We start from the raw sequence: 27,073 nt of genomic DNA on the forward strand, positions 1-27,073 counted from the left end.
GCCCGCTAATTAAGGGAATGAATATGCACTGCCCTTCACGTGATTGCCCCGCCGCTGCTCGTATCGGAACAAGACGCTGCGAGGGAGCGTAGGGACTGTTAGTAGGATGGTTTATTTTTAATGTTTCTTTCTGCTATGGGCCATGCATATCAGGATAGGGATAAGGAGCCATGCAGACAATGATTGGGATGAGGGGGCCATGCATACCAGGGTAGAGATGAGGGGGCCATGCATATAAGGATTGGGATGAGGAGGCTGTGCATACCAGGCTTATACTCGAGTCTATGTTTTCCCAGTTTTTTTGTGGTAAAATTAGGTGCCTTGGCTTATACTCGAGGATACACAGTATTTAATGGCAATGGCTCTAGAACTGTCTGCATTTTGTTATATATTATCATATTTTGTCAAACAATATACTGTTGCAAGAGTTATTTTTTTAGGATCTGATAATCTCCTAGAATAAGCAAAAGACAAAAAAAAAAACGCACTTACTGTTGTGTTTGAAAATTCGAATGGTTGCCCTGGATATTCTAGCACCTAGGACTAGAGATGTATGGTTCAGCTCATCACTTAAAATAAGACAGCCCTAAAAAAAAAGGAATAAAAGATGAAAAATAAAATAGAATAATAATACCAAATAAATAAAGAAAATAATAACCAAACAAAATAATTAAAGTAAACGGCACTGGGGATAAAAATGGTAAAGTAATGCACCTGATCTCTTATCCAACTTAATGAAAAATGAGGTGCATTAACTGGGAATGGCCACTTTATAATGCTCCACCACCAGGACCACGTTTATATCTGGTAGCCATCGGAACAGATAACAGTTGACCAATGGTGGTGCTCGTTGTTAGACCCTACTAAGAGGATATTGATGACATATCTGAGGGATAGGTCATCAATATATAAGTCCAGACAACCCGTTTAACTAATAGGGTTTAATCACACTTATCAATCAGGTTGCACTTTTCACCCTTTTTTTCCCAAGATGACCATAAAAACGCAATAATAAAGAAGGCAAAAATCGTAAAAAAAAAATGTTAACTTACAAATAAAGCCTTATCAGATTTATAACATTGAAATAAAAAGTCAGATTTTTATGATCCAAGAACAGTGCCATATTTGTGTATGGACTTGCAGTTCAGACTCATATGTTTGAAGAGACAAGCTACTGTATTTATCGGATTATGAGACGCACTTCTTTCCCCCCAAATTTGGGGGGGGGGGGTGCGTATTATAATGCGTATATACCCTACCGGATCTCAGCGCTGAGATATCATCTCCAGAGATCTTGGTGCCGAGATCTCCATCTGCTTATGCGCCGCCCCCAGCAGACATTTTCCCGAAGTCCACGGCACAGGAATCCATGGAACTGCGGGGGCCTCTGGTCTTTCATAAAATGTCAGCAGAGCCCCCTGCAGCACCAGAGACACCGTCAGCACCGCCGGGCACCTGCAGCAGCAGCACCGGAGACCACCGCAGTAGCACCGCCGGACACCCCCATAGCACCGCCGGGCACCCACAGCAGCAAATCAGACACAAGCAGCACCAGGCAGCACCACCGGACAACCCCGCAGCGGCGCGCCACACATCGGAACACCCCTTCATCTCAGCCGGCGGCCTGCAGCATCACCCCACTCCTGCCTCATCCAGCAGCGACCCTGGGACCACACTTCACCGCAGCCACCACCCCCGGTAAGCAATAAGTTGTATGGATTATAATAAGCACCACCATTTTATTAAAAAAAATTCCTATTTTTCACCTCAAAATTGGGGGTTCGTCTTATAATCCGGAATGTCTTATAATCCGGAGTGTCTTATAATCCGAAAAATATGGTATATGCATTATTCATTGCAAACCCCTCCCTTCCCCTACACCATTCTGATCTGTGGGACTAGCAGTAAATCTAAAGATTATCACGGCATCATTAAGATGTATTTATTTGCAGAATAATTGGGAACAATCGTTCCTGTGAACATTCGCTTCCTGATATTTGTGCAGTGTAAACAAGCTAACAATCACCCAATAAGAAAAAAAAAGTTAAAATGCTTGTTTATAAGAAGCGATGTTCTTTAAGCTTTCTTAAAATTAACCGCTCTCAGAAGCATATCATCCTGTGTAAACAGGACATTTGATGCTGAGAATAATGACAACCTATGTGCACAGAATAAGGATTACTGATCGTTCTGCGTGCGTCGAACGATCAGCTGTCTGGGCTTATAAACAGTTTATTTGCTTCAATGTAGTTGATCGGTTGTTGTTAATGGCTGCTGGTTGACTAGTAGAAATAACTCTTCCCATATAGATGACAAAGAGATCGGATCAAGCAGCTTGAATTCAAAGTCAGATCCTTTTGTTCTCCTGGCTGTGGCTTTCCCATGTCTTTCCATTGACTACATATGAACACATAGACGATTTTTTTTTTAAGGCACCATAAACTGATGTTTGAAGTCTGCAACAATTTCTCTTGCAATAAATATGTTTTATTTATTGATTTTCCCATAAATTTAAAAGAGAGGAGAAACTCATGACTTTATCAATAAAGTTTTATAAAAGCTAAGTAACAAAAGAAGGAAGTGTGGCAGGTGCGGAATTGCATAAGAAACGCGCCTCTGACTGTGGAGCCCATCTAAGAGACAACAATACTGCCAGTCCCCCCCTCCCTCACACCAATCCCCTCGGTGAGGCACTAATTGGGATGTCCCTGCCGACCAATGTTTCTTAAAGGGGAAGGGTCCTACGGCCACACCTACAGGGGTTAAAGCCAGGTGTCCGTGCCATTAACTTCCTCTTTCCCTCCCGGCGGACACCTGGAAGCTATTGTCCCACCCTCCCTCTTTTATAAGGGTTAATGGATGTGAATGGCCATACTAACTGGCGGATAGATGTTAAATTCGTAAATTATATTTAAAAAAAAAATAAATTGTATATATATAGCTGATCATTGTTACCTTTACCAAGTCACAGCGGTAGAAGCAGAGGAGGGCAAAGGTTCGTAACCGCTCGTTGGGCCAACTCGCCTGTTGATCGTGCACAGGATCTCAGCGCGAGCCGCCCGTTACGAAGTGTAATTGCCTTTCTCTGACTATGTAATTAATAAACTGTGACCGACCTGTTCAACCCATCTAGGATTGTCTGTGTTTCATTACGGGATTGGGGCGAGGAGGGGGAAGGCACTGGTTACGACACACCGCTCTCCACAGTCTTTAGATTCTGATCACCTTTTGCTAATCTATGAGCTTTCCATTCTTGTAGAGGCTGTAGCCGTGTATAGACGGCTATTCAAGATTTTTTTCTGAATCCTTGGGGACATTTTCCTTTACCTTTTGGTTGTATTATTGTGTATTTTAACATTATATCAAAATCTTGCTTTCTATATCTTATGAATATAGTACTGTCTTTTTGGACACATTTTTGCTCACTGTTATTTGGAGTTCATTCTTGACTTTTTGATTACAGGGATTATGTATCTCTTATGATAACATGCTCCCTGCTAGATTATTATATGTATGCTCTGTGGACTATACTATTCATTTTACATTAGGTGGCAAAAACCTGGTGACCGATTAAATTAAGTATACTTTTGAAGCCACCAGGAACCAATTACACAATTGAATTGTATACAGAAACTCATTAGGTATCGCATTGACCATATTTTTTGTAGCATGTTTACTAGTCCTCTAGTGACAACCTCCTGCTCCATCATGCTGCTCTCAGAAGGGGTAGTGAAATCCTAGTGACAAATTAACTCTAAGGCCGGGATCACATATGCGAGAAACACGGCCGAGTCTCACATGTTAATACCCAGCACTGCCGCCGGCAACCGGATCGGAGCGTGCGGCCGCATAGAAATACATGCAGCCGCATGCTCGACTCCCGAGTGCCGGCGGCAGTGCCAGGTATTAACATGCGAGACTGCTGCATTTCTCGCATGTGTGATTTCGGCCTTATAGTTAAAATCAATAAATCAATGAGTAGCACAGGCCTATACCATAACACTGAACGGGAGAAAATACAAATGAGATATTAGAAAAAAATTTGACAGTGTGCGGGATGAGTGGAACAGGCTGCCACGAAAGGTAGCGAGTTCTCCTTCAATGGAAGTCTTCAAACAGAGGCTGGACAGACATCTGTGTGAAATGGTTTAGTGAATCCTGCATTGAGCGGAGTGGGGGGGGGTTGGACACTGACCATGGTGGAGGTCCCTTCCAACCCTAACATTGTAAGATTCTATGACAAAAAAAAGAGACAAAAAACCCTGCATAAAAAATGTGATAAAACCGCAAATAAAAAATGCACTCAAAAAGTCAATGAAAAAAAAAACAACAAAACCTAATTTAGCCAATTGGTGCAGAAATGCTGCAAAAAATCCTCAACAATAAAAAAATGTACTGCATACTTATCGTAGGAACATAGCCTTACAAAGACAACCAGTCAATCAATGGTTATAGGCTAAATTACTGAAATTATGAAGTTTGCTTTTTTTTTTTTTTTTAAAAAAAGCTTGATTGTTTTCACTTGTGATATTCATGGAGAATGCCAGCAATGTCGCTTAGTCCTTTGTGTTGTTACATCTTTTTAGAATATGTCACGGACTTTGAAGAAAATAATAAAAGTTTTCCGAAACGTGTCAGTCCGCACAAGTATTATTCATAAAACACTTCTCGTATGTCACTTGTTGACTCAAGATCAAACCCCAACATCAGCAATAGCAAAACTGAATAAATAAAAAGGAAAAAAAGAAATCCACAACTGTGATCTCTCTCAGAGTAATACAATCAGAGGAAACCTCACAGTTGGATCCACAATGGGAATGTGCAGCAGGAAATAAAGTTCACCCAAACAACTAAGGCATTCCTAAAATATCTGGGTGTAGTTCTTAAATTTTGGATCCAGGAACAAATTTTCTTCTATTGAGAAGAATAGTTTCAGTTACATATTATTACAACTGGACAGTGGATAAAATATATCAAAGCGCACCAACGAAACTCCAAAGAAATACAGACATAACACCACATCATATATACTGTACATTCAATAAGAAAAGTAATGCTTCTTTAAAAGATCACCCTGATATACGGTACATCAGATATTTTAGAAAGGAGTTTTCCATTCAATTACTATATATTTTATATTTTTCTTTACAGTTTAATCTTAACCTCTTTCACTAATCAAACTGAATTCTAAAACACTACATATCTTATTGCAAGATATTATTCATTTACATGGCATTTCAACCTTTAGAGACTACAGGACTAGAGACGGGTGGACCCCTGGATGTTTGGGTCCGGCCAAACAGTTAAACAAGGTCCAGGTATCAGAACAGTACCCGGGCCGGAACCCAGACTCCATTCACTTGTATGGGGGGGCGTGAACATCCAGCGTTTGCCACGCATTCATGTGCATGACAGAGCGGCAAACACTGCTTCTGATCGGCAGTAAGATCATTACTGTCGGTCAGACAGCTGCAGTTCCCATGCTGTCAGATGACAGCACGAGCGCACAGCTGGGATCGGAGGTATAAAGTTCACCTCCGGTCACTGGCATAGGCTACTACTACTCCCAGCAGCCGACGCCTACTGCCGCTAATAGTGAGAGCAGGCGACGGCTGATGAGAGTATTCAGCCGCTGTCTGCGCTATATTAAAAAAAGAAAAAAATGGCTTGGGTTTCCCTGTATTTTTGATAACCAGCCAGGCAAAACTTACAGCTGGGGGCTGCAAACCTCACCTGTCAGCTTCAGCAAGCCTGGTTATCAAGAATAGAGGGGTCCCCACGCCAATTTTTTAAATTATTTAAATAAATAATTTAAATAAAAAAAAACTGTCGGTGGGGTCCCCCTCATTTTTTACAACTAGCCAAGCTACAGCACACAGCTAGACTCACAGCTGGGGGCTGAAATATGGTTGAGATTCAAAGATGTTTTGGGGTTGTTTTGAGGGTTCTTGTACAGGTGCTTTGACAGTGTGCAAAGAATTTTGGATCGCAATGTACTGCACAGTGTCTGAAAGATGGGTCATAGGTCATGGGTCTTCCAGCAGGACAATGACCCCAAACATACTTTAAGCACCCAAAAAAGGATGGAAACAAAGGGATGGAGAGTTCTGAAGTGGCCAGCAATTAGTTCAGATCTAAATCCCATTGATCACCTGTGGAGTGATCTTAAAATTGCTTCTGGGAGAAGACACCCTTCAAATATGAGACACCTGAAGCAATTTGCAAAAGATGACTGGTCGGTCAAAAAATTCCAGTTGAGAGGTGTAAGAAGATTGTTGATGATTATAGGAAGCGATTGATTGCAGTTATTTATTCCAAAGGGTATCAAATAAAATACTTCGTGGGTGCCAACAATTTTATCAAGACCATTTTTGGGGTTGTGTGTGAAATATGACCAATTTGCCTTTGTTTTTTTTATTTGTGTTGTTTCAATTCATACAAAAGGAAATGAAAGTGTATAACAAAACATGTGTAATTGCAATAATTTTCTGGGAGAAATACTTTCATTTTCTGGAACAATCTGGGTGACAACACTTTTGACCATGACTATGTTCCCACAGAAAAGGTGACATTTCCACAGAATATCATTCTAATAAGTATATGGGGCCTTCTGGTGCGAAAAATAGCTGCATGCCATGGTTTTGCCTTCTCTAAGCCCTGGTAATTGGCTGTATTAGGCAATGGCTGCATGAGTAACTGTCTAGGTTATGTGATAGTCACACAGGATCCATTTAGGTATAAGCACAATGCAATGTGCAGAATGAACTTACAAGTGCTTAAAGGAGTATTTCCATCTCCAAGATCCTACCCAAATCTGTAGTAGCTGTAATGATAATAAAAAAAAAAAAATATAATAGAAAATACCTTCAATTACAAATTTAGCACAGTTCTTCTGATTTGTTATATCACTTCCCTCGTGTGCAGGCCACTGTAGTAGCTTCAATATCAATGGTTATGATTACTCCTATAATGACAGGTATTTGTTAGTGGTAATAACCATGGATATCTAAGCTTTCACAATGGCCTGCACATGATGTAAGCAATATTGCGAATCAGAAGAACTACCCTACATTTCTAATTGGAGGCATATGCTAATATAATTACTACTACACCTACTACATATTGTGATAGGATCTTGGAAATGGGAATACCCCTGTAATTTTTTGGGAGCAGAAGAAGGTAACAGTAAGTTTTCAGCCTGTGTGATAAATTTTCAGAGAGGAAAGATTTTTGTTGGTCCTTTGGGTCACTATTAAAGATGATCACTTTGTTAAACTGCAGTCTGACTCATTATTAAGCCTCCATAGAAAACAACAACAACGTCCTCGCGGGAAATCATCAAATGCGTGTCATTGCTAATTAGTGAAGTTGTTTGGATTTTTAATGTTTGAACGTGAGCTCCATTTATTTATAGACATTACGGGGTAACTCCTGACCTCATTGTAAGATTGCAGCAAGTTAATCAGGACACAAAAATATTACAAAAACAAAAAAAACTATTATGTGGATCCCTCAATTCTAATGAAGCCCCGTGCTGTAGTCCTATAACACCCACAGCTTTAGAGGTTGAGATCTGCAATTGATTATGCGATTCCATACTGTGCAATTCTGAAAAATAAGTTTTGTTTTTTTTAAATTATGAACAATGGGGCACATTCTGACAGCTATCTGGTTAGTGGGGATAGGAGTGCCTAAAATTATCTGTGTCAATGGTTAAGAAGTGAAGCAGAGGGGGAAATAATTAAAAAAATAAATAAATCAGATTAGCTCTAGATATTGGCCCCTTTTTGCCTATAGATTTTAAAACAAGGAAAAACAATGGTAAAAATATAGGTCAATTGTTGGAGCTACATCTGGCCTCTCAACAAGGCGTGACGAGTGACCAAGGTGACATACAGATGCAATCACACTTATTCACGCATAATCGCAAGGTAGGTTTAATAGCAAAAGTTGCTATTTAATGTTTTACTATGGATCAGCTGCTGAATTGGGTAAGAGGAGGTTTGAGTGTGGCTGTCCATACACTTTCACGATACCTCAACAATGCCAATGTTAAGAAGCATGTGCTGAAAAGGACACCTTTCTATAAATAAGCTTGGTGGTGGCTCATTGATGCTCTGGGGCTGCTTTGCTTCCTCTGGCACTGGAGCCCTGCAGTCTGTTGAGAGCAAGATGCCTTATGTGAAGAAGCTGAAGCCTGGGCATCTTTGGACCTTCTAACAAGATAATAATCCCAAGCACACCTCAAAGTCCACAAAGGCTTGGGTTATTGGAGAAGCCCTGGATTCTGGAGTGGCTGTCAGTGTCACCTGACTTGAACCCCGCAGAAATTCATTGTACTCTGAACAAGGCGGTTGCAGCATGCAAACCAAAATTATTAGTGAACTGCAGATTATTAAACATGAGGAATGGGCTAGAGTTCCTCAACAATGCTGCCAGAGCTGGTGTATAGGTATGCATCACGTTTACAGCAGGTCATAACAACCAAAGGGGCTCTACTATGTGCTAGAGATGCTTTTCATGAAAGGGTTGAATAAGTCTTATACTGCAGTAATCTTTAAAAGTGGCATTTTGTGCAGAATTTGGAGAAACCACTTATAATATTAGTTGTGTTAAGCTATATACCGTAAAATATTCTTTGTACAATGGGTTTATTGCAAAACTGGAGGAAGTGGGGAAGGGGCAAGGGATAAAAAAACAGCGAGAGAGAGAGAGACAGAGAGAAAGAGGAGATATCCCTCTAAAAGAGAAACTTTGCAATGTTGCCATAGAGCCATGGAGAAGATATCAGTGAAATGCAGGTCAATGGAAGTCACCACCACGGAGACCAGTTTTGCAATAGTGAATGGAGGCAGCAATGCTCCTGACAAGATATTATTCTACAGATGTGACTCTTCCGATGAGAAGCGAAACAAAGCTCAAGGGTTTCAGGTCATGAGGCTTGTTCTAAATAAACATATTTTAATGTAATAATTTTATGCAACATTTTACAAAAGCTTTGTTTATCGAAACCCCGGCGTCATCTCTATAAAAGATCTTGATGCAATGTTTGAAAGCAAGTTTCATAATCATCTGCTAGAAAGAACCATGTTTCCAGTATCAGGCTTACGTCACCTGGGGAAATGTATTCTAAAAATACAGCTAAGATTTTCCTTGTTGTGGTGTGTTACAGACAGAAGCTTGTAACTCGGACTTGCTGTACAACTGCTGGTGCGTAATTGTGTGGAAGGGCAACTGGTAGCAGGTATAATGCAGCGACTTTCATAACAGTGAGGCAGTGACCCAGGTTACATCAACTTAAAGGGAACCTATCAGCAGGATTGTGCACAGTAACCTACACACAGTGTCAGGTCGGCACCGTTATACTGAATAAAATGATACCTGGGATAATGAAATCCAGAGGTGCATCTAGGTTTTCTGGCACCCAGGGGGGGCAAGAATTCAGTTTGGCGCCCCCCTTCCCGAGCACACATGCAATTTGCACACTTAGGCCGGGGTCACACTTCCAACTGCAATGCGAGTCTCTCGCCTCAAAATCCGGCACTCGGGACCAGAGTGTGCAGCTGCATGTATTTCTATGCAGCTGAACGCTTCAGTCTGAACAGACGGCGGCAGATCTGGGTATTGAGGAGAGTTTCTCGTATTGCAGTTGCAAGTGTGACCCCGGCCTTAGTCATGCACTGACGAGCTGCTCTCCCTAATGCTGTCAATGATCAGTGAAAAACAGAGAAGCTGGAAGAGAAGCTCGTTGTCACAGGACCATAAGTATAAAAATCGCATATGAGTGAAGTGTCCATGTGATGACTACTGGAACCTGCAGAGCTGAATCCTGACATTGCAGGCATCTGAATTCTCACAACGAATGCACTGCACACTTTTAGGATTCTCCCTTGCCGATGGACAGTCATGTAAGCACAAGTATGTGATTTGTATACTTCTGGCCACATTCCGACTAGACGTTCCCGGCCTCACTCAGTTCATTTTCATTGAGTGAGGCCACACATGTCTAGTCAGCATGTGACCCCATGTATGTAAATCACCAACACCAGAGAATCCTGACAGCCTGCAGTGAGCACTGTGAGAATTCAGAAGTCTGCAGTCACATAGAACGACTGCAGACTCCGCACAAACCTGGACAACCACTTTAATGCTCCTAACCTAATTAAAAACATGAGAATTAGTATCACAAATAACATTTACATCCAGGTACCTTATAGAGGTCGTCGTCTCTAGAGTCGTTCTTTTCTTCTTCTTGTCCAGACCCCATGATGAGTATTCTCATCCACAGCTCGTCTCTGCAAACTTCTATCTTTAAGGGCATCATGTGGAGATTTTCTGCAAAAGAGAGGGGAAGATGGAAGTTTCATTATAATGCTCCTGAATAAAAAAAATTGACTCTCATTATATTGTCTGCACAAAATATGACCCCCACACTGTCCCTCTTATTGTACATGCTGTTTACACTGACCTCTCCTTTCCATACTCCCCCCCCCCCCCCACACCTATACACAGTCTTCTCACACTGTGGCCTCCCTATAGGGCCCAGTCTCTATACTGTACTCTGTCTTCACACTCCCCCTCCTTGGTATACTGTCCCCTCCTGGCTGTACCCTTACACTGTCTCCCCATGCTACACCCCCACTAATCAGTTTCTATTCTGCGCCCACTCACTTTTCTCCCCCCTTACTGTCTCCTCACACTATTCCCCTCCCTCCTCATACTGTCTCCTCATATATTTACCCCCTCACGTTCTATACTGCCTGTTCACACATACTCCCACTGTGACTGCACACATCCCATCACTCCCCGTACTCTGTCCACATACATTTTTCACATCGCTACTCATACTGTGTCCTCATATGTTCCCCCGTTTGCTCCCCATACTGTCTTCACCCATCGCCACTCACCATAATGTGTCTGCACCCATAACCCCATACTTTTTCCTCATACATGCCCCTCATTCTCCCATACTGTTTCCTCCTACATGCCCCCCCATTCCCCAGTACTGTTTCCTCATACATGCCCCCCATTCTCCTGTACCATTTCCTCATACATGCCCTGCATCTCCCCCTTTTCTCCTCATTTTGTGTCCTCAAATCTCTGCACACATTAAATCCCCCCCATCCCCACTCCAAATCTCCCCCCATGCACTTAATCTTCGGTGTTTTCAGCTCCACTGGAGCACTTACCACTCATCTGTGTCTCTGCAGCGGCGGTGAGTGATGTCAGCAGCGTGAACACATGACATGATCACACTGCTGGCATCGCTCTGACCCAGCAGTCATAGCTTCAAATTGTACTCACATCTGTAAGATGTGAGTACAATTGCTCCCTGGGAGTCAGCGCACGGCAGCTTCTCTACGCCGGCTGTCAGCTTGACAGCCGTCACAAAGAACAGCCGACTCCCAGTCCAGGGAGCGGCAGAATGCAGCCGCCAGGGGAGACACTGTGGACCGCCGCATTAGGTGGCCCGACTGCGCCCCCCTGCCGGCTGCGTCTGGGGCACATGCCCCGGCTGCACCCCTAGATACGCCTCTGATGAAATCCATCTTGTGGTTTCTCTTTAATCCTTATTTTCAGTTTTGAGTTAATGATATGCTCGTGCTCTGGGGAGGTCTGTGTGTGTGTGGGGGCTCTTCATGTGGTGCTCTTATTAGGTATTTATCAGTATGGCTTATGACAGGTCACTGATCCCTCAGTGACCTGCCGCCTAGTTTACATAATATTATATATACAGTGATTACAGAAAGTATTCAGACCCATTTAAATTTTTCACTTTGTTTAATTGCAGCCATTTGGCCCAAACTTAGGGAAAACCTGCTCTGGGCTTTTGTGTTTTGAAACTGCCTACAGTAGTTGGTAGTGGTGCAGTCCGTTTCCTCCCCTGGCCATGATTTTCCATGTCGGCCCATGGCCAAAAATTCCAGTTAAAGACCCTGCAGTAAAGGGTTAGGGTCAATGTCACTTTGGTTTTTACATGAGTGCAGAGCAGAAGACTCTGCAGAGCTCCACTTGTGTGAGGCAACACAGGCAAGCCTAGCCAAACAGCCAAGGGAGCTGAAAGGCCTGGCACCCACAGCGTACACGGCGGTGCAGTCGCCCACGGCAACCGGTCTCAGAGGTGGACTGTCTGCAACCTGGAGGATATGCTTCCCGGCTGCGAATCGGAGGATATTGTATGCTGTGTATTGCAGTGAATTGAGCATTAAAGAGACTTTTGTTTTGTAACTTTCATGGGTCACTGCCTCATCACTGCACAATGTGGACACCGCTGCACTATAGCATGTGTGTATATATATATATATATATATATATATATATATATATATATATATATATATATATATATTTTTTTTTTTTTGTGTATAAGTGTGCGTGTACAACTATGTGTAATATATCTACATATATACACTATCATACACTTCAGCTGAATTTCTCTGTCAAAGAATTAGGCGTTCCCCAGTCTGGGACTTTTTTTTCCCTTTTTTTATTAACAGTTCTGAGACAAAAAGAAAAGGTTATTTACAACTTGTGCCACACCAAGATCAGCAGGAGCATGACCACTAAAAACTTAACCACCACCAGCATGATCAGGCACATGTCATCTAAGCACCCCACTTACTGGGCCAAATACCTGGGACCAGGACACACGCAAGCGAGTGACACCACTCCCTCTTCCCTTGTGCTGGGTGCTTCCCAATCCCCTGTCCATGACACAGGCACAGATGCTTTCCACTCTGTACCTGTCCTTGCAGATTCTGAGGCACCATCATCAGGCACTTCCAAAACTTTTCCAAGCACAGCGTCCAGCTGTCCCCAACCCAGGTCGTGGAATGCAAAAAAAAGTTCCCAGGCACACACACACACAGGCCCAAACACCAAACGGACACATATCCAGGCCGTTTGCTGTGGAAATGTTGCCGCTTAGGCTTGTAGCTATGGAGGATTTCCACATACTCATGGCGGCAACTATCCCTCGGTACTTGGTCCCCAGCTGTCACCATTTCTCCTGATGTGTGGTCCATTTACCAGCATGTGTCATCACCCATGTCCTTACCAATGCACATGCTGGCATTGTCCACTCAACCAATATGTGGACAATCGCTTGTGGCCAGGGACACTACTTTTCCCTGACGACACACTGGGTGAATTGTGGATGCCGGGGCAGAGTTCCATCCTGGCACGACACATGTGCTACCGACGCCGAGGATTGCTGGCTCTACTTCTATCAGGGTATCCTCCACCAGTTCCTGCTCTCCCTCCTGCTCCTCCTCATTCTCCATCTCCAATTTGTTATCTCAGAGCGAGTTGTCCACATAAGCCGGAAGCTTTGCAACAGAAACACAAACCACGGAGAGTTATTGAAAGAAATAAACCAGACAGATCTGTGATATTCGCCACTGAACCTACACCAAGCATGGTCATGGGTGATAATGGCTGTAACCTGGTGGTGGTTGTGAAGCCTGACAAGCTCAAACATGTACCATGCATGGTCCACATGCTAAACTTGGTGGTTCAGCAGTTTCTGAAAACCTACCCAGATTTCCAAGAGTTCAACGTACGCCGCATCAGCACCCATTTCCACAAGTTGGCCACAGCTACCTCCTCTCTGGCAGTGCTGCACCAGCACACCGAATGGTGTGTGAAGTCATCACAAACTGGAACTTCACACTGCACATGCTGACAAGGCATTGTGAGCAGCAAAGGCCAGATGAAGAATACCAGCTCCAACACGCCAGTCAGTATTCTGGGCAGTAAACACACATAACAAATGAAGAATGGGCATGGATGTCTTGACATTTTTACAGGTCGCCAAGAGCTTGAGCATTCCACAAAGATGGAGTGCGGCGATGATGCTATAGTCTGTGGTTGTTCACCTTGCTAGACCCATGCAACAAGGAGAATCTTACATCTCTCCTTCCTGAGGCGTAGAGGTCTCAAAATGATGCTATACGAGAAGGCCATTGTGGAAAATATGTTGAAAAAATTCCCATCAGACATCGCTAGTGGCAGGGGGCAAGCCTCCTTGACAAATCAAAGAGGAGTGGCAAGGGAGACACACTAGGTACAGCAGAAACAGGGGTACCCCGTTAAAGGCCTGGGCCAATTTCATGACACCCTCCCAGCATCCATGTTATGAAGACCGGGTATTTTTGAGAAGGAAGGAAAAGCTGTTAAAGATGGTCAAGCAATACCTGGCTGACAAAACCAGCTTACTCTCCAATTCCTCTGTGACTTTCAACGATTGGGTCTCAAAGCTGGACATCTGGTCCCTCTCTGCCTAGGTGGTGTCGTGTTGCCCTATCACAAGTGTCATGTATGAGTGAGTTTTTAGTGCCACCAGGGTGTAGGGGGGGGTCATAATAGGCAAGGCGCTTTTGGCTGTCAGAAAATGCTGACAGGCTCACTCTGATAAAAATGAACACAGCCTGGATTAGTCCTGACTTTTCCACACCACCAGATGACAGACGCACAAAGTGTTTTTATTCGTCAATATTTGAGTGATTTTCTTCAAGGGTCTCTGGATGACTGCATTACCCTCCTTATTTTTTCCTGGCTTTGCAGTTAGTGCAAAGAGTTAATGACTGTAGGCGTATCACAACAATACTTTCTAAATATTTGAATGGGGCACTCCAGTTGGTGCATGGATGACCCGGTTTGTAATTTTGGCAGGCTTTACACTTAACGCATTAGCCATTATGAGTCTAGGAGCATCACTACATGACAATTTGAACAGAAAAGAACAGAAAGTGTATGAAGCCCTCCTTTATGCCTAACACAAGATGTAGCTGAGTCCTTCTTCCATCAAATGTTTGGCAGTTTTTGCTTCCTTCATAAATTACACTGACATTTCCAATGTTTTAATACACATTTCAATTTTGGTTTACTTTATTTTTTTTTTAAATCATTTTTAAATGTTGCCTTATATACAAGTCATTATACAGGAAAGAATGCTTCCTAACTTTCTTCCTATAAACTCAAATTTCTCATTGATTTTGAAGGTTTTATTGTCAGTCCTTAAAATGGAGTAAAAGTGTGACACCATTTTTCTCAGCAGTGATCTGAGAGTCAGAGATGCTTCTAGGGGTCTTCCCCATACTGTTCTTTCATTCAGCACTTTTTCCATCCATTTCAACATTTTCATTGCCCCGCAGGCCAACTTGTAGGGTCTGTAGAAAAAAAATGCTTGTATTTCCCATTGACTCCCATTATACTTGCTACACGAAACAAGCATTAGAGTATTAGTAATTTTCTTGGTTCTAGCTAGGAGTATCTGAACATTTTGGTGCTCGCTCATCCCTAATAAAGAGATAGCTAAATAAATAGACAGAACATAACTCAATTATGTAGAAGACCTTTTCCTTCCTGTGGTTCCAGAAAAGCAGAGGGTTTGTCCAATCAGTTGAGTCATTCCACTGCTGCTTTGCACTGTGTGCAGCCAGCGGAGGCGGGGGAAGGGGGGGTCTGATAAAGGACTGGAGGCGTATGGTCTGTCTGGAGACGGGGTGTGACCAGCTCCTCCAGAATCATGAGAGAAGATGGTCACAAACTCAAGTGTGGTAGCTAGGCAAAGGTGCATAATGCTAACAGGGAGCATAATACACACACACACACACACACACACACACACACACAAAATAGGAAGAGAGCTCGGACAACTCATTTAAGGCTCTTTTTAGTGACTCATCAAAAGGGTTAACTTTGCAAGAAAGAGCCATATGCAGAGTAAGCTAATAAGTGGTGTTAAATCTAGACAAGGCAGTCTAAGGGTCCCGTCACACTAAACGATGCACCAGCGATCCCGACAACGATATGACCTGGTCAGGATCGCTGGTGACCTGTCAAACAGGCAGATCTCACCAGCGATCAGGAACAGCGAGGACGCTGGTATCCAAGGTAAATATCAGTTAACAGCATGCGCGTCGCTTAGTTACCCGCTGTATACCTTGGATACCAGCTCCCAGCGCGAGCACGCAGGTATCCAAGGTACACAGTGGGTAACTAATCGACGCACGCGCTTAGTTACCCGATATTTACCTTGGATACAAGCTCCCAGCGTCTGCTTACAACGCTGGGAGCTCGCTGATCATTGGTCTCCCGCTGCCACACACAGCGATGCGCGCTGGCCAGCGGGAGACCAACGATCAAAAAATGGCCCAGGACATTCCTGCACGATCAGCGATACCCAGCGGGGGGGGGGCGGTCGTTGATGCATGTCACACACAGGGAAATCGCTGGCGAAATCACTGTTGTGTCACAAAATCAGCGATCTCGCTGTGTGTGACGGGGCCTTAAGGGCGCAGTTAAATGGTCGTGTAAATCGGACTGAGTTTGGAAAGCAGTGCACGGACTGGCCGGTGGCTCTACTGCCCCAGCGTGATAGCTGAACGTGTTGCTATGCAGCTTTTACACTTGGGTTGGGAGAGGCACCGGCCAGTCCATGCACTGCATTACGATCTCGGTTCGATTTTTACAGCTGTCTGACTGTGCCCTAAGAGTGTACCAAAATTTATCAAACTGAAAGTGTTTTGAATGTCTCAAAAATGTTGCGACGTTTAGGGCATTTTTAAACTCAACTAATTCCCTTCAATGCTGTTTATTGTTCTTTTGTAGCTTTTTTGTGAAATTAAAATTCACAAAAATTCTTAAAAAAAAACAAAGAAAAAAACCTGAGGGTATACCTAAAGGTTAATTCTGCCCCATCCTCTCAAATTAGACCTCAGACACAAAATACTCTAGTTTCAATCTTTTGTAGTGTTGTCAGCAGCTCTTAGATTAGAGTTGTCTAGAATTGCATACATATAGCAGTTAAACGTATATAGGACAGTCTCGTCCTTTTCTGCCTTTTTGTAGAAAGTGCGATTGAGGAAGTTGAAGTTTTAAATTTAAAATAGGATAAAAAAAATTATTTGAATTTTTAAATCTATCTTTGGCTAAAACTGTAGACCATCTTATTTCATTACTATACTTGTTAAAATATTTAAAGTTTTACATAATTCACGGAAACAAAAAATATCTATATTTCTATATAGTTAAATATGTATTAAAAATAAAAAAATAAGAAGACTTTAAGCAATTTCTACAAATTCCTACGAAGTCGTACCTTGCCAACCAGTGCCGGAATGTTTGTGGAATTTGTAGCAAATCCCATGCTAAATACCATTGCGGCCTCTGCGTTCACGAATTTTGCAACCAAATCTTCCAGCTCTTGGTGAATATGTAAATGTCCTGAAAAAGAATGCTGGAATTAAACAAACAAACTGACATATGACTTAGCATCAACAATCATTATTAGGGTATGTTCACACTGAATTTTTTTTTACTTATTTGATTTAATCAGAAAGAGGGAGATGGGGTGAACCACCAAAAGGACGATCACAAGGTCATAAAAATATATAATGTTTGTTTAATCCTTATTTGAAATACAAGCTGACAAGTAAGGACAGACAAGGGACAGAATGACATTAATGTACAGAGAAACACATCAGGGCATGACGCACCACATAGGCAACTTGTATCATGAAAATGGGGACACAAAGGCATTGGCCCTCAGTAGCAAGATAACATGGTGGAATAATGCACAATACTGATCATCAGTGAACCAAGACACCATGTCACATAAACAGTCATTACCTGGTAAATTCCACCCAGAGCCCTCAGTGGTACGTCTTCCCTCCCCAACGTATATTTCTGATTGATTCCTTCCTCAGGGGGGACCGTATAGCCCAAAAGAGCAAGGTTTATATACATTGTGTCCCGGAAGTGCAATAGTGAAGACCCGGAAGATGTGCGGTGCGTTGCCATGGTCACCACCACCACCCGGCAGTCACAGCAGCAGACTGCCGACACCGAAACCACATGAGGTCCCACGTGATCCAACGCCGGGTACACAGCTGACACGGAAGCCGGAAAGCGATGGGAGAAGGGCAGCGCATGCGCACAAAGGACAAGTGGGTACGGCGCCATCTTGTGTCCTGGCAAAATCATATACAGGGTTGGAGCCCGGTGGAATATACAATGATATAGAGCGGCAAGACTCTGCGACCCCCAATGCATCTGCACCACAGAACGGCCGACACCGGAACCACAAAGGGCTCCACGTGGATCAGCGCCAGGCGCAAATTGGATGCGATTATTTGATTTAATGACCATGAAAAGAAAAAAAAAAAAGCTTCAAATCTGTTTGCAACAAGATTTCCATAATTTGAATGAGAAAACGACTATTTTCCACGTTGCTTCTTTCATATGTTAATACGTAAAAAAAAACAAAAAACAAAACAAAGAAAAACATCATGTTAATTCTTTTTCGAGTGCTTTTTGACTATAAATTGTGGCAAAATGCGTTTATTGACCAGTAGTGATGAGTGAGCATGCTTGTCACTACTCAGCGCTCAACCGAGCATCTCACTGCTCAAGATGCTCGGCGCTCGCCGGGTATTTCTGGGGTTGCACGGCGGGAGCTCGGGTCCCCACCCTGCATGTTTGGTGCTCTTTAGAACATGCAGGGATTGTCTGCCACACCCTATTGCCGCAGCCAGGTCGAGACTAGTCATCTGGCAAATGCCAGAAGGGCCTGTCTGGTCGTGGGCCACTTGGCACAAAGTACCTGACTCCATCACTTACCCCAGCAGGCCATGGGTATCATTAGAAATATTGATCTTGTAATAAATCTTTCTTTTCTCCATCTGTTGCAATATTAGTAATATATCCCATCTGGTGCTTGGGGATGGGGCCTCAAATGCCAGGGCTGAATTTCAGCTCCACGTTGGTTGTGGTATTACAGTGATTGGCTGGCCACACAGTGTCATCAGGCAGATCGGGCGCTGCCATGCTCGTCACAGTCTGCTCCAGACTCAGGCAGTGTAGGGAAAGTTGCTACTGAGTAAGGGAGAGATTTGTTTGTTTATTAGTTTGTGTGGGTATACCATCTCTAATACACAAATCCATCTGAAAGTTTCCACAATCAGTGATGGTTTGGGGAGCCATGTCATCTGCTGGTGTAGGTCCACTGTGTTTATCAAGACCAAAGTCAGTGCAGCCATCTACCAGTAAATTTTAGAGCACTTCATGCTTCCCTCTGCCGACAAGCTTTTTGGAGATGGAAATTTCATTCTCCAGCAGGACTTGGCACCTGTCCACACTGCCAAAAGTACCAATACCTGGATTAAAAACAACAGTATCACTGAGCTTGATTGGCCAGCAAACTCGCCTGACCTTATCCCATTAGAGACACCAGATCCAACAATGCAGATGAGCTGAAGGCTGCTACCAAAGCAACCTGGGCTTCCATAACATCTCACCAGTGCCACAGGCTGATCGCCTCCATGACATGCAGCATTGATGCAGTAATTGATCCTAAAGGAGCCCCGACCAAGTATTGAGCGCATTGACAACATTAACAGAAAGAAACACTTGAAATACATCACTCTGTTTGTAATGACTCTATATAATATATGAGTTTCACTTCTTGTACTGAAGAACTGAAATAAATTAACTTTTTGATGATATTCTAATTTTGTGAGATGCACCTGTATGTATTTTTTAAGCAACTTTTGTCTTGTGGCATTTGATACTGTTGTGCCAAATTTAAAATTGTGCATGTGAATGATAAATTTTGTGCACAGTAAAAAAATAAAAAGGCACTTCCTTTTTGTTTTTGACTTTTTTTGCAACTAAATTCCCATGTTTTACAAAATGGCAAAACAAATTCTACCAAAATAATTGCTGTACATCAAATCATTCAAGGGAAGAACTTGAGTAAAATTTGCTACTAATTTTGTGAGTATTTGAGAAGACGCAATCGATGACTCAGCTGAAAACGTGACAATCCCAAACTCGGACGACAATTGCAAACATAAGAAAAAAAAAGTGAACAAAGACTTTAATAACAATTTTATATGCAAAGTTCAAAGAACAAAATACAGGCAACATACAAAATATAAACATTCCCTGGAAGGCTGAATAGACATCCCATGTAGAGCTACAGCGGCTGACCGATCGGTGTTTGGTGCTCTGCATAAAATGCTTAAATGTGCAATATTGAAGAAAAAAGATGCGGCACTCACCAGTTCGAATGAAATTGAAAAAGTCCTTTTTTCCATACCTTGGGATTAGGACTGAAACATGATGTGCAGGTTACAGAGGCATGCAGACAGAGGCAGAGTGGACAACTTTTTTCTTCAATAGACTTTAAAAAGATGCAAACTAAAAGAATTAGACGCAAGCAAAAATAGAAGTGAAAAACGCCAAAATCAAGACAAACAAAAAACAGGTGCAAATGTAATAATGAATCAGGCACGGTATTTCTTTTAAATGTGGAAGCCACTGTCAAATTGTAGCAGCAGAGTAATTAACACATTGCTTAGACAACTATTGAAAAATGGTGCAATCAGGGATGATGCATCTGATCTGTTCATTAGAATAGGACACGTGAACGTTACCTCCGATACAGAAGTGAGCAGTGCCAGAAGACCCATTTACAGGGGAATCCTAGTTGGAACAAGCTGACATCCATCTGACAAACTGTGCAATGTCACTATCCAAAAATCAAATTGAAACTAAACCAAGGAAACAGAATATTTTACATTTATACATACTAACCTCAGATATTACGCGAACGTAACAAACTGAGCATACTGCATACCATTACCTAAACATCCCGGAGGAAACACGAGAAGAACGCAGTTGTGATGATGACAGTGATGAACATAACACAAAGCCCTTGACTAAGGTGGCAAAACTTTAACCTACTATATCATTTCTGTCATATTGTACATGTCAAGGGGTGTGCAAAGAGTAAAATCTTTGAGGATGACAAGTACGTAGCATTCATTTTGTGGATTACTTGCACAAGCTTAGCAATTCTGAATAAAAGTCACACACGTGAAAACCTAGCTTCCGGGTCAAAGAGGTTGTGTTCCAAGTACTACACATTCCACACAGCAAACAGGTTTTTCCAGCCTTTAAAAGGAACGGTCTGAAAAAGCAACACAGCGAAGACGTAATGTGAAGTAAATAGTTTGGGCAAGTCAAAATACTACAAAATGTAGACCAAGAGTGAAAACTGAGGAGCAGTCATGTATCAGTTATCACTCCAAATAGGCAGACAAGATATAGGTCGAAGATGGGATGTATATTTGCAGTCAGAGTACAGATGGGATTGTGCCCCATTTGGACTACGAAAATTAAAGCAAATGGAAAGTTCAAAAAACTAGGCTAAGTGACAGACTGATACAGGGAAAAAAAATGGAGTGTTGACTGCAATGCCTTACAATATACAGTATGTGTAAGAGTGAAAAAGGCAGCAAGTGAGGACTAAAGCTGCCATTATTGCGAGTCATAAATTAATTGATTTCAGGTTGTTTGAGAGTTTTTTTTTTTTGTTTTTTTTTGGTGGGTGTTATGATATGGCCAAATGATTGTTTAGCCTAGAGCCATTTCTCCCTATTGTCTCATTAACCCTTTCACCCCGAAGCCTGTTTTCATCTTCCTAATTTGGTGAAAATGTAGAAATTTTTGCAATTTTCAAGCTTAAAAGTGTTATGCCCTTAAAATCAGACAGTCATGTCATACAAAATGGTTAATAAATACCATATCTCACATGTCTACGTTGCATCACCACAATTTGAGAAAAAAAATTTTTGTTAAGTTATACGGGTTAAAAGTTGACCAGCAATTTCTCATTTTCACAACAAAATTCACAGATTTATTTTTTTTTTTAGGGACATATGGTCTATATAACATAAAATACCCAAAAGTGACACCAATCTCAAAACTGTACCCCCCAGGGTGCTCAAAGCTACATTCAAGACGTCTATTAACCCTTCAGTTGCTTCAGGGGAATTAATGGATTGTGGAAGGAAAAAATAAATAAACATTTAACTTTTTTTCCAAAAAAATGTTCCTTTTAGACCCAATTTATCTACTTTCACAAGGGTTATAGGAAAAAATGGACCATACAATATTGTTGTGCAATTTCTCCTAAGTACACCTATGCCTCATTAGTAATCAAAAACTACTTTTGGAGGTGCAGTGCAAAGCTCAGAAGAGAACAAGAAGCGCCATATTGGAGTTCAGATTTTGCTGGGCTGGCTTGACGATGCCATATCAAATTAGTAGAGACCCTGAGGTGCCAGACCAGCAGAACCACCCTATAAGTGATCCCATTTTACAAACTACACCTCTGAATGAATTCATCTAGGGGTGCAGTGATTATATTGACACCACAGGTGTGTCACAGAATTTTATACCATTGGGCAGTGAAGAAAAAATAATTACATTTTTACCACCAAGATTGTGTGTTAGCCCTAGAAATTACATTTTCATACTGGTCAATGAGTAAAATTGACACCAACATTTATCCCACAATTTCTGCTGAATATAGAAATACCCCATTTGTGACTCGGGAAAGAGTGCAGATTTTCCTAGAATAGTTTGCGGACTACATATACTGAGCCCCCAAGTGCTAGAAGAGCAGAATCCTCACTCAAGTGATCCCATTTTGGAAATTATACCTTTTTGGGAATTTATCTACAGGAGTAGTGACGATTTTGACTCCATGGGTGTTTTCCTGAAACAAACAGCAGTGGATGTTGCCGAGCAAAAATTTCTAATCTGCTATTAAAGTGCCTAGTATGTTGTAGTGACCAGTATGTTATGCCTAGCTTGCGCTTCTGGAGACATATCCGTAAATTAGGCGGGCTCTCATTGCTACAAAAATGTCAAACATGTGAACGCAATATGTGGTTTAGGCACACTGGAGCTCAGAAGGGAGTGAGGATTTGGATGCGCAGAATTCACTGGATATCTTTTGGCGGGTGAGGAGCCATAGCACTTTTCCTGAGCATTTGTACGACCAGTAACGTGGAAGCCCCCTATATTTCTGTTAAAAGGTGAGAGACCTGAGTGAGGACTTGTTATTTTTTGTGAATTGAGTTGAAGCTTTTATTGGGAACATTTTACATAACATTTAGGATCACATTTATATGTGGCGCTCTACGCTGAGCACTTTACTGAGCGGTTTACATCTAAATCCTCGAGTGACGTGGCAGATGAAACCCCCAAGGGATCTATTCTCTATAATACTATAATGAGGCAGTAGAGATACTCTGGACTTCATCTGGCCTCTCTGTTCAGCGGTGTCCTTTTCAGAAGTGCACAAAACTGTAGTCGACCGTGCTTTTAGGCACGTCTAAAAAGACAGACACTGCAGAGTCACAGGTCATATGGCGTCCACAGTGCCTCCATCTGCCTCATTATAGGAAATATTCACCAAAGGTTTCGTTTGAATCACGGATTTCAGAGAATTATTTGGAAACCCCGATGCAAACGCTCAGCGCAGGATAAATGTGCGCCGAGTCTTACTGCAAGTTTTGGGAAGGAGAATGAACAAATCAACATCAGGTAAAGAATTGGTTATTTATTTTTTCCGCCGTTAATCTTCGGTGTAAATCGATTAGACAACTTTATTCTTCAGGTCAGTAGGATTATAATGATACGAGACTTATATCGAGTATTTAATTTACGTTTGCGTATTCACTGAAAGGGAAGGTATAACTAGTGTAAAAGTTTTATAGGTCGGGTGGTACCGAACGCGGCAATACCATTTACGAATAAATATATTTATTGGATTTATTTATTTATTTTTTTATTTAATTTGTTGGTTCTTTATTTGGGGATGCCCATTATGGGACATTATGCTTACACTGAAAAATCGCTGATCTGGTACTCCGCAATACTTCTGCACTGCAGGGCATTACAGCTGCTTCTGACAGGAAGAGAGGAGGCGCATCAGCTCCTGCGCTTCGCAGCGCTCACAGGCCACCTTCCCTGTGGTCATCTTGCATCGCGATGTGGCAATGGGAGCAGACCGGGAGCTCAATCCCTGTATGAGGCTCCTCGATGTCACTATTAACAGCAGCATTAGAGGGGTTAAACATCAGCGATCGGTGCTAGCACCAATTGTGGGCATTGTTCCAGCATGTTAGCCATCACAAAGCAGACACCCGCACCCGATTGCGGCGGCGCTCAGAGTGAGCCTGCGTGATCACAGTGCCGTATACAGTCATGGCCAAAAGTATTGACACCCCTGCAATTCTGTCAGATAATACTCAGTTTCTTCCTGAAAATGATTGCAAACACAAATTCTTTGGTATTATCTTCATTTAATTTGTCTTAAATGAAAAAACACAAAAAGAATTGTCCTAAAGCCAAATTGGATATAATTCCACACCAAACATAAAAAAGAGGGTGGACAAAAGTATTGGCACTGTTCGAAAAATCATGTGATGCTTCTCTAACTTGTGTAATTAACAGCACCTATAAACTTACCTGTGGCACCTAACAGGTGTTGGCAATAACTAAATCACACTTGCAGCCAGTTGACATGGATTAAAGTTGACTCAACCTCTGTCCTGTGTTCTTGTGTGTACCACATTGAGCATGGAGAAAAGAAAGACGACCAAAGAACTGTCTGAGGACTTGAGAAACCAAATTGTGAGGAAGCATGAGCAATATCAAGGCTACAAGTCCATCTCCAAAGACCTGAATGTTCCTGTGTCTACCGTGCGCAGTGTCATCAAGAAGTTTAAAGCCCATGGCACTGTGGCTAACCTCTCTAGATGTGGCCGGAAATGAAAAATTGACAAGAGATTTCAATGCAAGATTGTGCGGATGTTGGATAAAGAACCTCCACTAACATCCAAACAAGTTCAAGCTGCCCTGCAGTCCAAGGGTACAATGGTGTCAACCCGTACTATCCGTCGGCATCTGAATGAAAAGGGACTGTATGGTAGGAGACCCAGGAAGACTCCACTTCTTACCCCGAGACATAAAAAAGCCAGACTGGAGTTTGCCAAAACTTACCTGAAAAAGCCTAAAACATTTTGGAAGAATGTTCTCTGGTCAGATGAGACAAAAGTAGAGCTTTTTGGGCAAAAGCATCAACATAGAGTTTACAGGAGAAAAAAGAGGCATTCAAAGAAAAGTACACGGTCCCTACAGTCAAACATGGCGGAGGTTCCCTGATGTTTTGGGGTTGCTTTGCTGCCTCTGGCACTGGACTGCTTGACCGTGTGCTTGGCATTATGAAGTCAGAAGACTACCAACAAATTTTGCTCAATAATATAGGGCCCAGTGTGAGAAAGCTGGGTCTACCTCAGAGGTCATGGGTCTTCCAGCAGGACAATAACCCAAAACACACTTCAAAAAGCACTAGAAAATGGTTTGAGAGAAAGCACTGGAGACTTCTAAGGTGGCCAGCAATGAGTCCAGACCTGAATCCCATAGAACACCTGTGGAGAGATCTAAAAATGGCAGTTTGGAGAAGGCACCCTTCAAATATCAGGGACCTGGAGTGGTTTGCCAAAGAAGAGTGGTCTAAAATTCCAGCAGAGCATTGTAAGAAACTCATTGATGGTTACCGGAAGCAGTTGGTCGCAGTTATTTTGGCTAAAGGTTGTGCAACCAAGTATTAGGCTGAGGGTGCCAATACTTTTGTCCGGCCCATTTTTGGAGTTTTGTGTGAAATGATCAATGTTTTGCTTTTTGCTTCATTCTCTTTTGTGTTTTTTCATTTAAGACAAATTAAATGAAGATAATAATACCAAAGAATTTGTGTTTGCAATCACTTTCAGGAAGAAACTGAGTATTATCTGACAGAATTGCAGGGGTGTCAATACTTTTGGCCATGACTGTATATACAGTATATACTTCTCTTTGCGGGAACGCAGCTCATGCAGCGTAGTATATATACAGCACATGACAGGAAGGGGTTAAAGTGAACACTTGGTTTGGCTAGTTTGTGTGCTCTACAAGAGTATCTGGCAGAGGCTTATTTTTTAGATGACAAAAATATCAGCTATTGGAAATCTCATTGGCCGGATCCTTCTTTCCTGACGCCATCTGGCAGCAGATCCTCATACATATTAGACTGTCAGCCTATTCCACCAATATTGGCAAGTTCAGTTTATTTTAGTATAAGGTTTATGGTGACCTTAAGGATGCCCTCTCAAAGTTTTTTTTTTTTTTACTAAATCTAAGTATGTATGTGCCGACTTCCATGGGATCCAGTGCCATTCTGCTCTTCCTCTCGGTGACGTCACCCCTCTTCAGACTATCCGGTTGATTCTATGCGTGAGATGGAGGTCTCTATTACAATGTAAGCCTATTGAGCCTTGGTCTGACTCACTATAGACATATTGTAAAAGCCACCTTGTGACTCGGAGAGAGAGACTCGGAGAGAGAGACTCGGAGAGTATAAGGAACAGTGACGTAACCCGCAAGAGGAGCAGAAAGGTGATGGATCATGGAGAAGATGGAAATAGCTGAGTATATTAACACATTCACGCCACAATACATACATTATATATACACACATTTAGTAAAAAAAAAAATTCTTCATGAGTTGCACATAAGAAAGAATGTAAGATGATGATGTGAGAAACATAAAAGAACAATTTAGTAGGTTCTAATATGGAGAATAGGTGTATAAGGAAATTAAAGTAGATGTGTTTGGAGAGGACAGGTTGTGAACAGCCGTGTATGACATTATTCTTTTAAAATTAATTCAGTAGGTAGTAGTTAGCCTGTAAAGGATGATCAGAGAGGTGGCAGGGCAAAGACGGGGAACGGGGATTTACTGAGCAGTGGAATAGAGTATGGACTGGCGAGGCATAAGGTTATTAGAGGCATGATGCTGCAGTATTAACAATAACCTCATTGGCCGACAGATGACTAGTCATTGTAACACCAAACTTACCCATTTCTTGCCTTGTACTACAGACACCAGTACCATATCTCTGTATCATATTCTTCACACTTTCCAGTGATTCTTCATCATTCTCTGCAAATCCCAGATAGTTGTACGATCCCATATTTATAACATCCTTAATGACTTTTCCGGTGTATCTATTATGAAAAATATATATTTCTTTATTGCCACAATCTATTCCTTATACAATAAATCTAGCTCTCGTTTTGGCATCTCTTCTCTGAATATTAAATCTAGTATGTGGATGGGCTTCACTAATGAATGAAATATGGGCCACAACTGGTAATATTGCTCAATTTATCT

At 42.1% G+C, this 27,073-nt stretch overlaps 1 protein-coding gene across 1 annotated transcript in view; it reads right to left on the reverse strand.

Annotated features, from left to right (window-relative positions):
* LOC141057280 (serine palmitoyltransferase 3-like) overlaps positions 1-27,073 on the reverse strand; it is a 119,937-nt gene that overhangs the window by 48,918 nt on the left and 43,946 nt on the right. Inside the window, exons 4-6 of the mRNA XM_073553821.1 lie at positions 26,759-26,907; positions 17,105-17,229; positions 493-586 (exon numbers count right to left, since the gene is read on the reverse strand). Coding sequence (XP_073409922.1) covers positions 493-586; positions 17,105-17,229; positions 26,759-26,907 — 368 coding nt within the window. The remainder of the gene's footprint in view (positions 1-492; positions 587-17,104; positions 17,230-26,758; positions 26,908-27,073) is intronic.

Source organism: Dendrobates tinctorius, unplaced genomic scaffold (assembly GCF_039654945.1).
Source record: "Dendrobates tinctorius isolate UK_male_01 unplaced genomic scaffold, ASM3965494v1 ptg000203l, whole genome shotgun sequence".
Taxonomy (NCBI): Eukaryota; Metazoa; Chordata; class Amphibia; order Anura; family Dendrobatidae; genus Dendrobates; species Dendrobates tinctorius.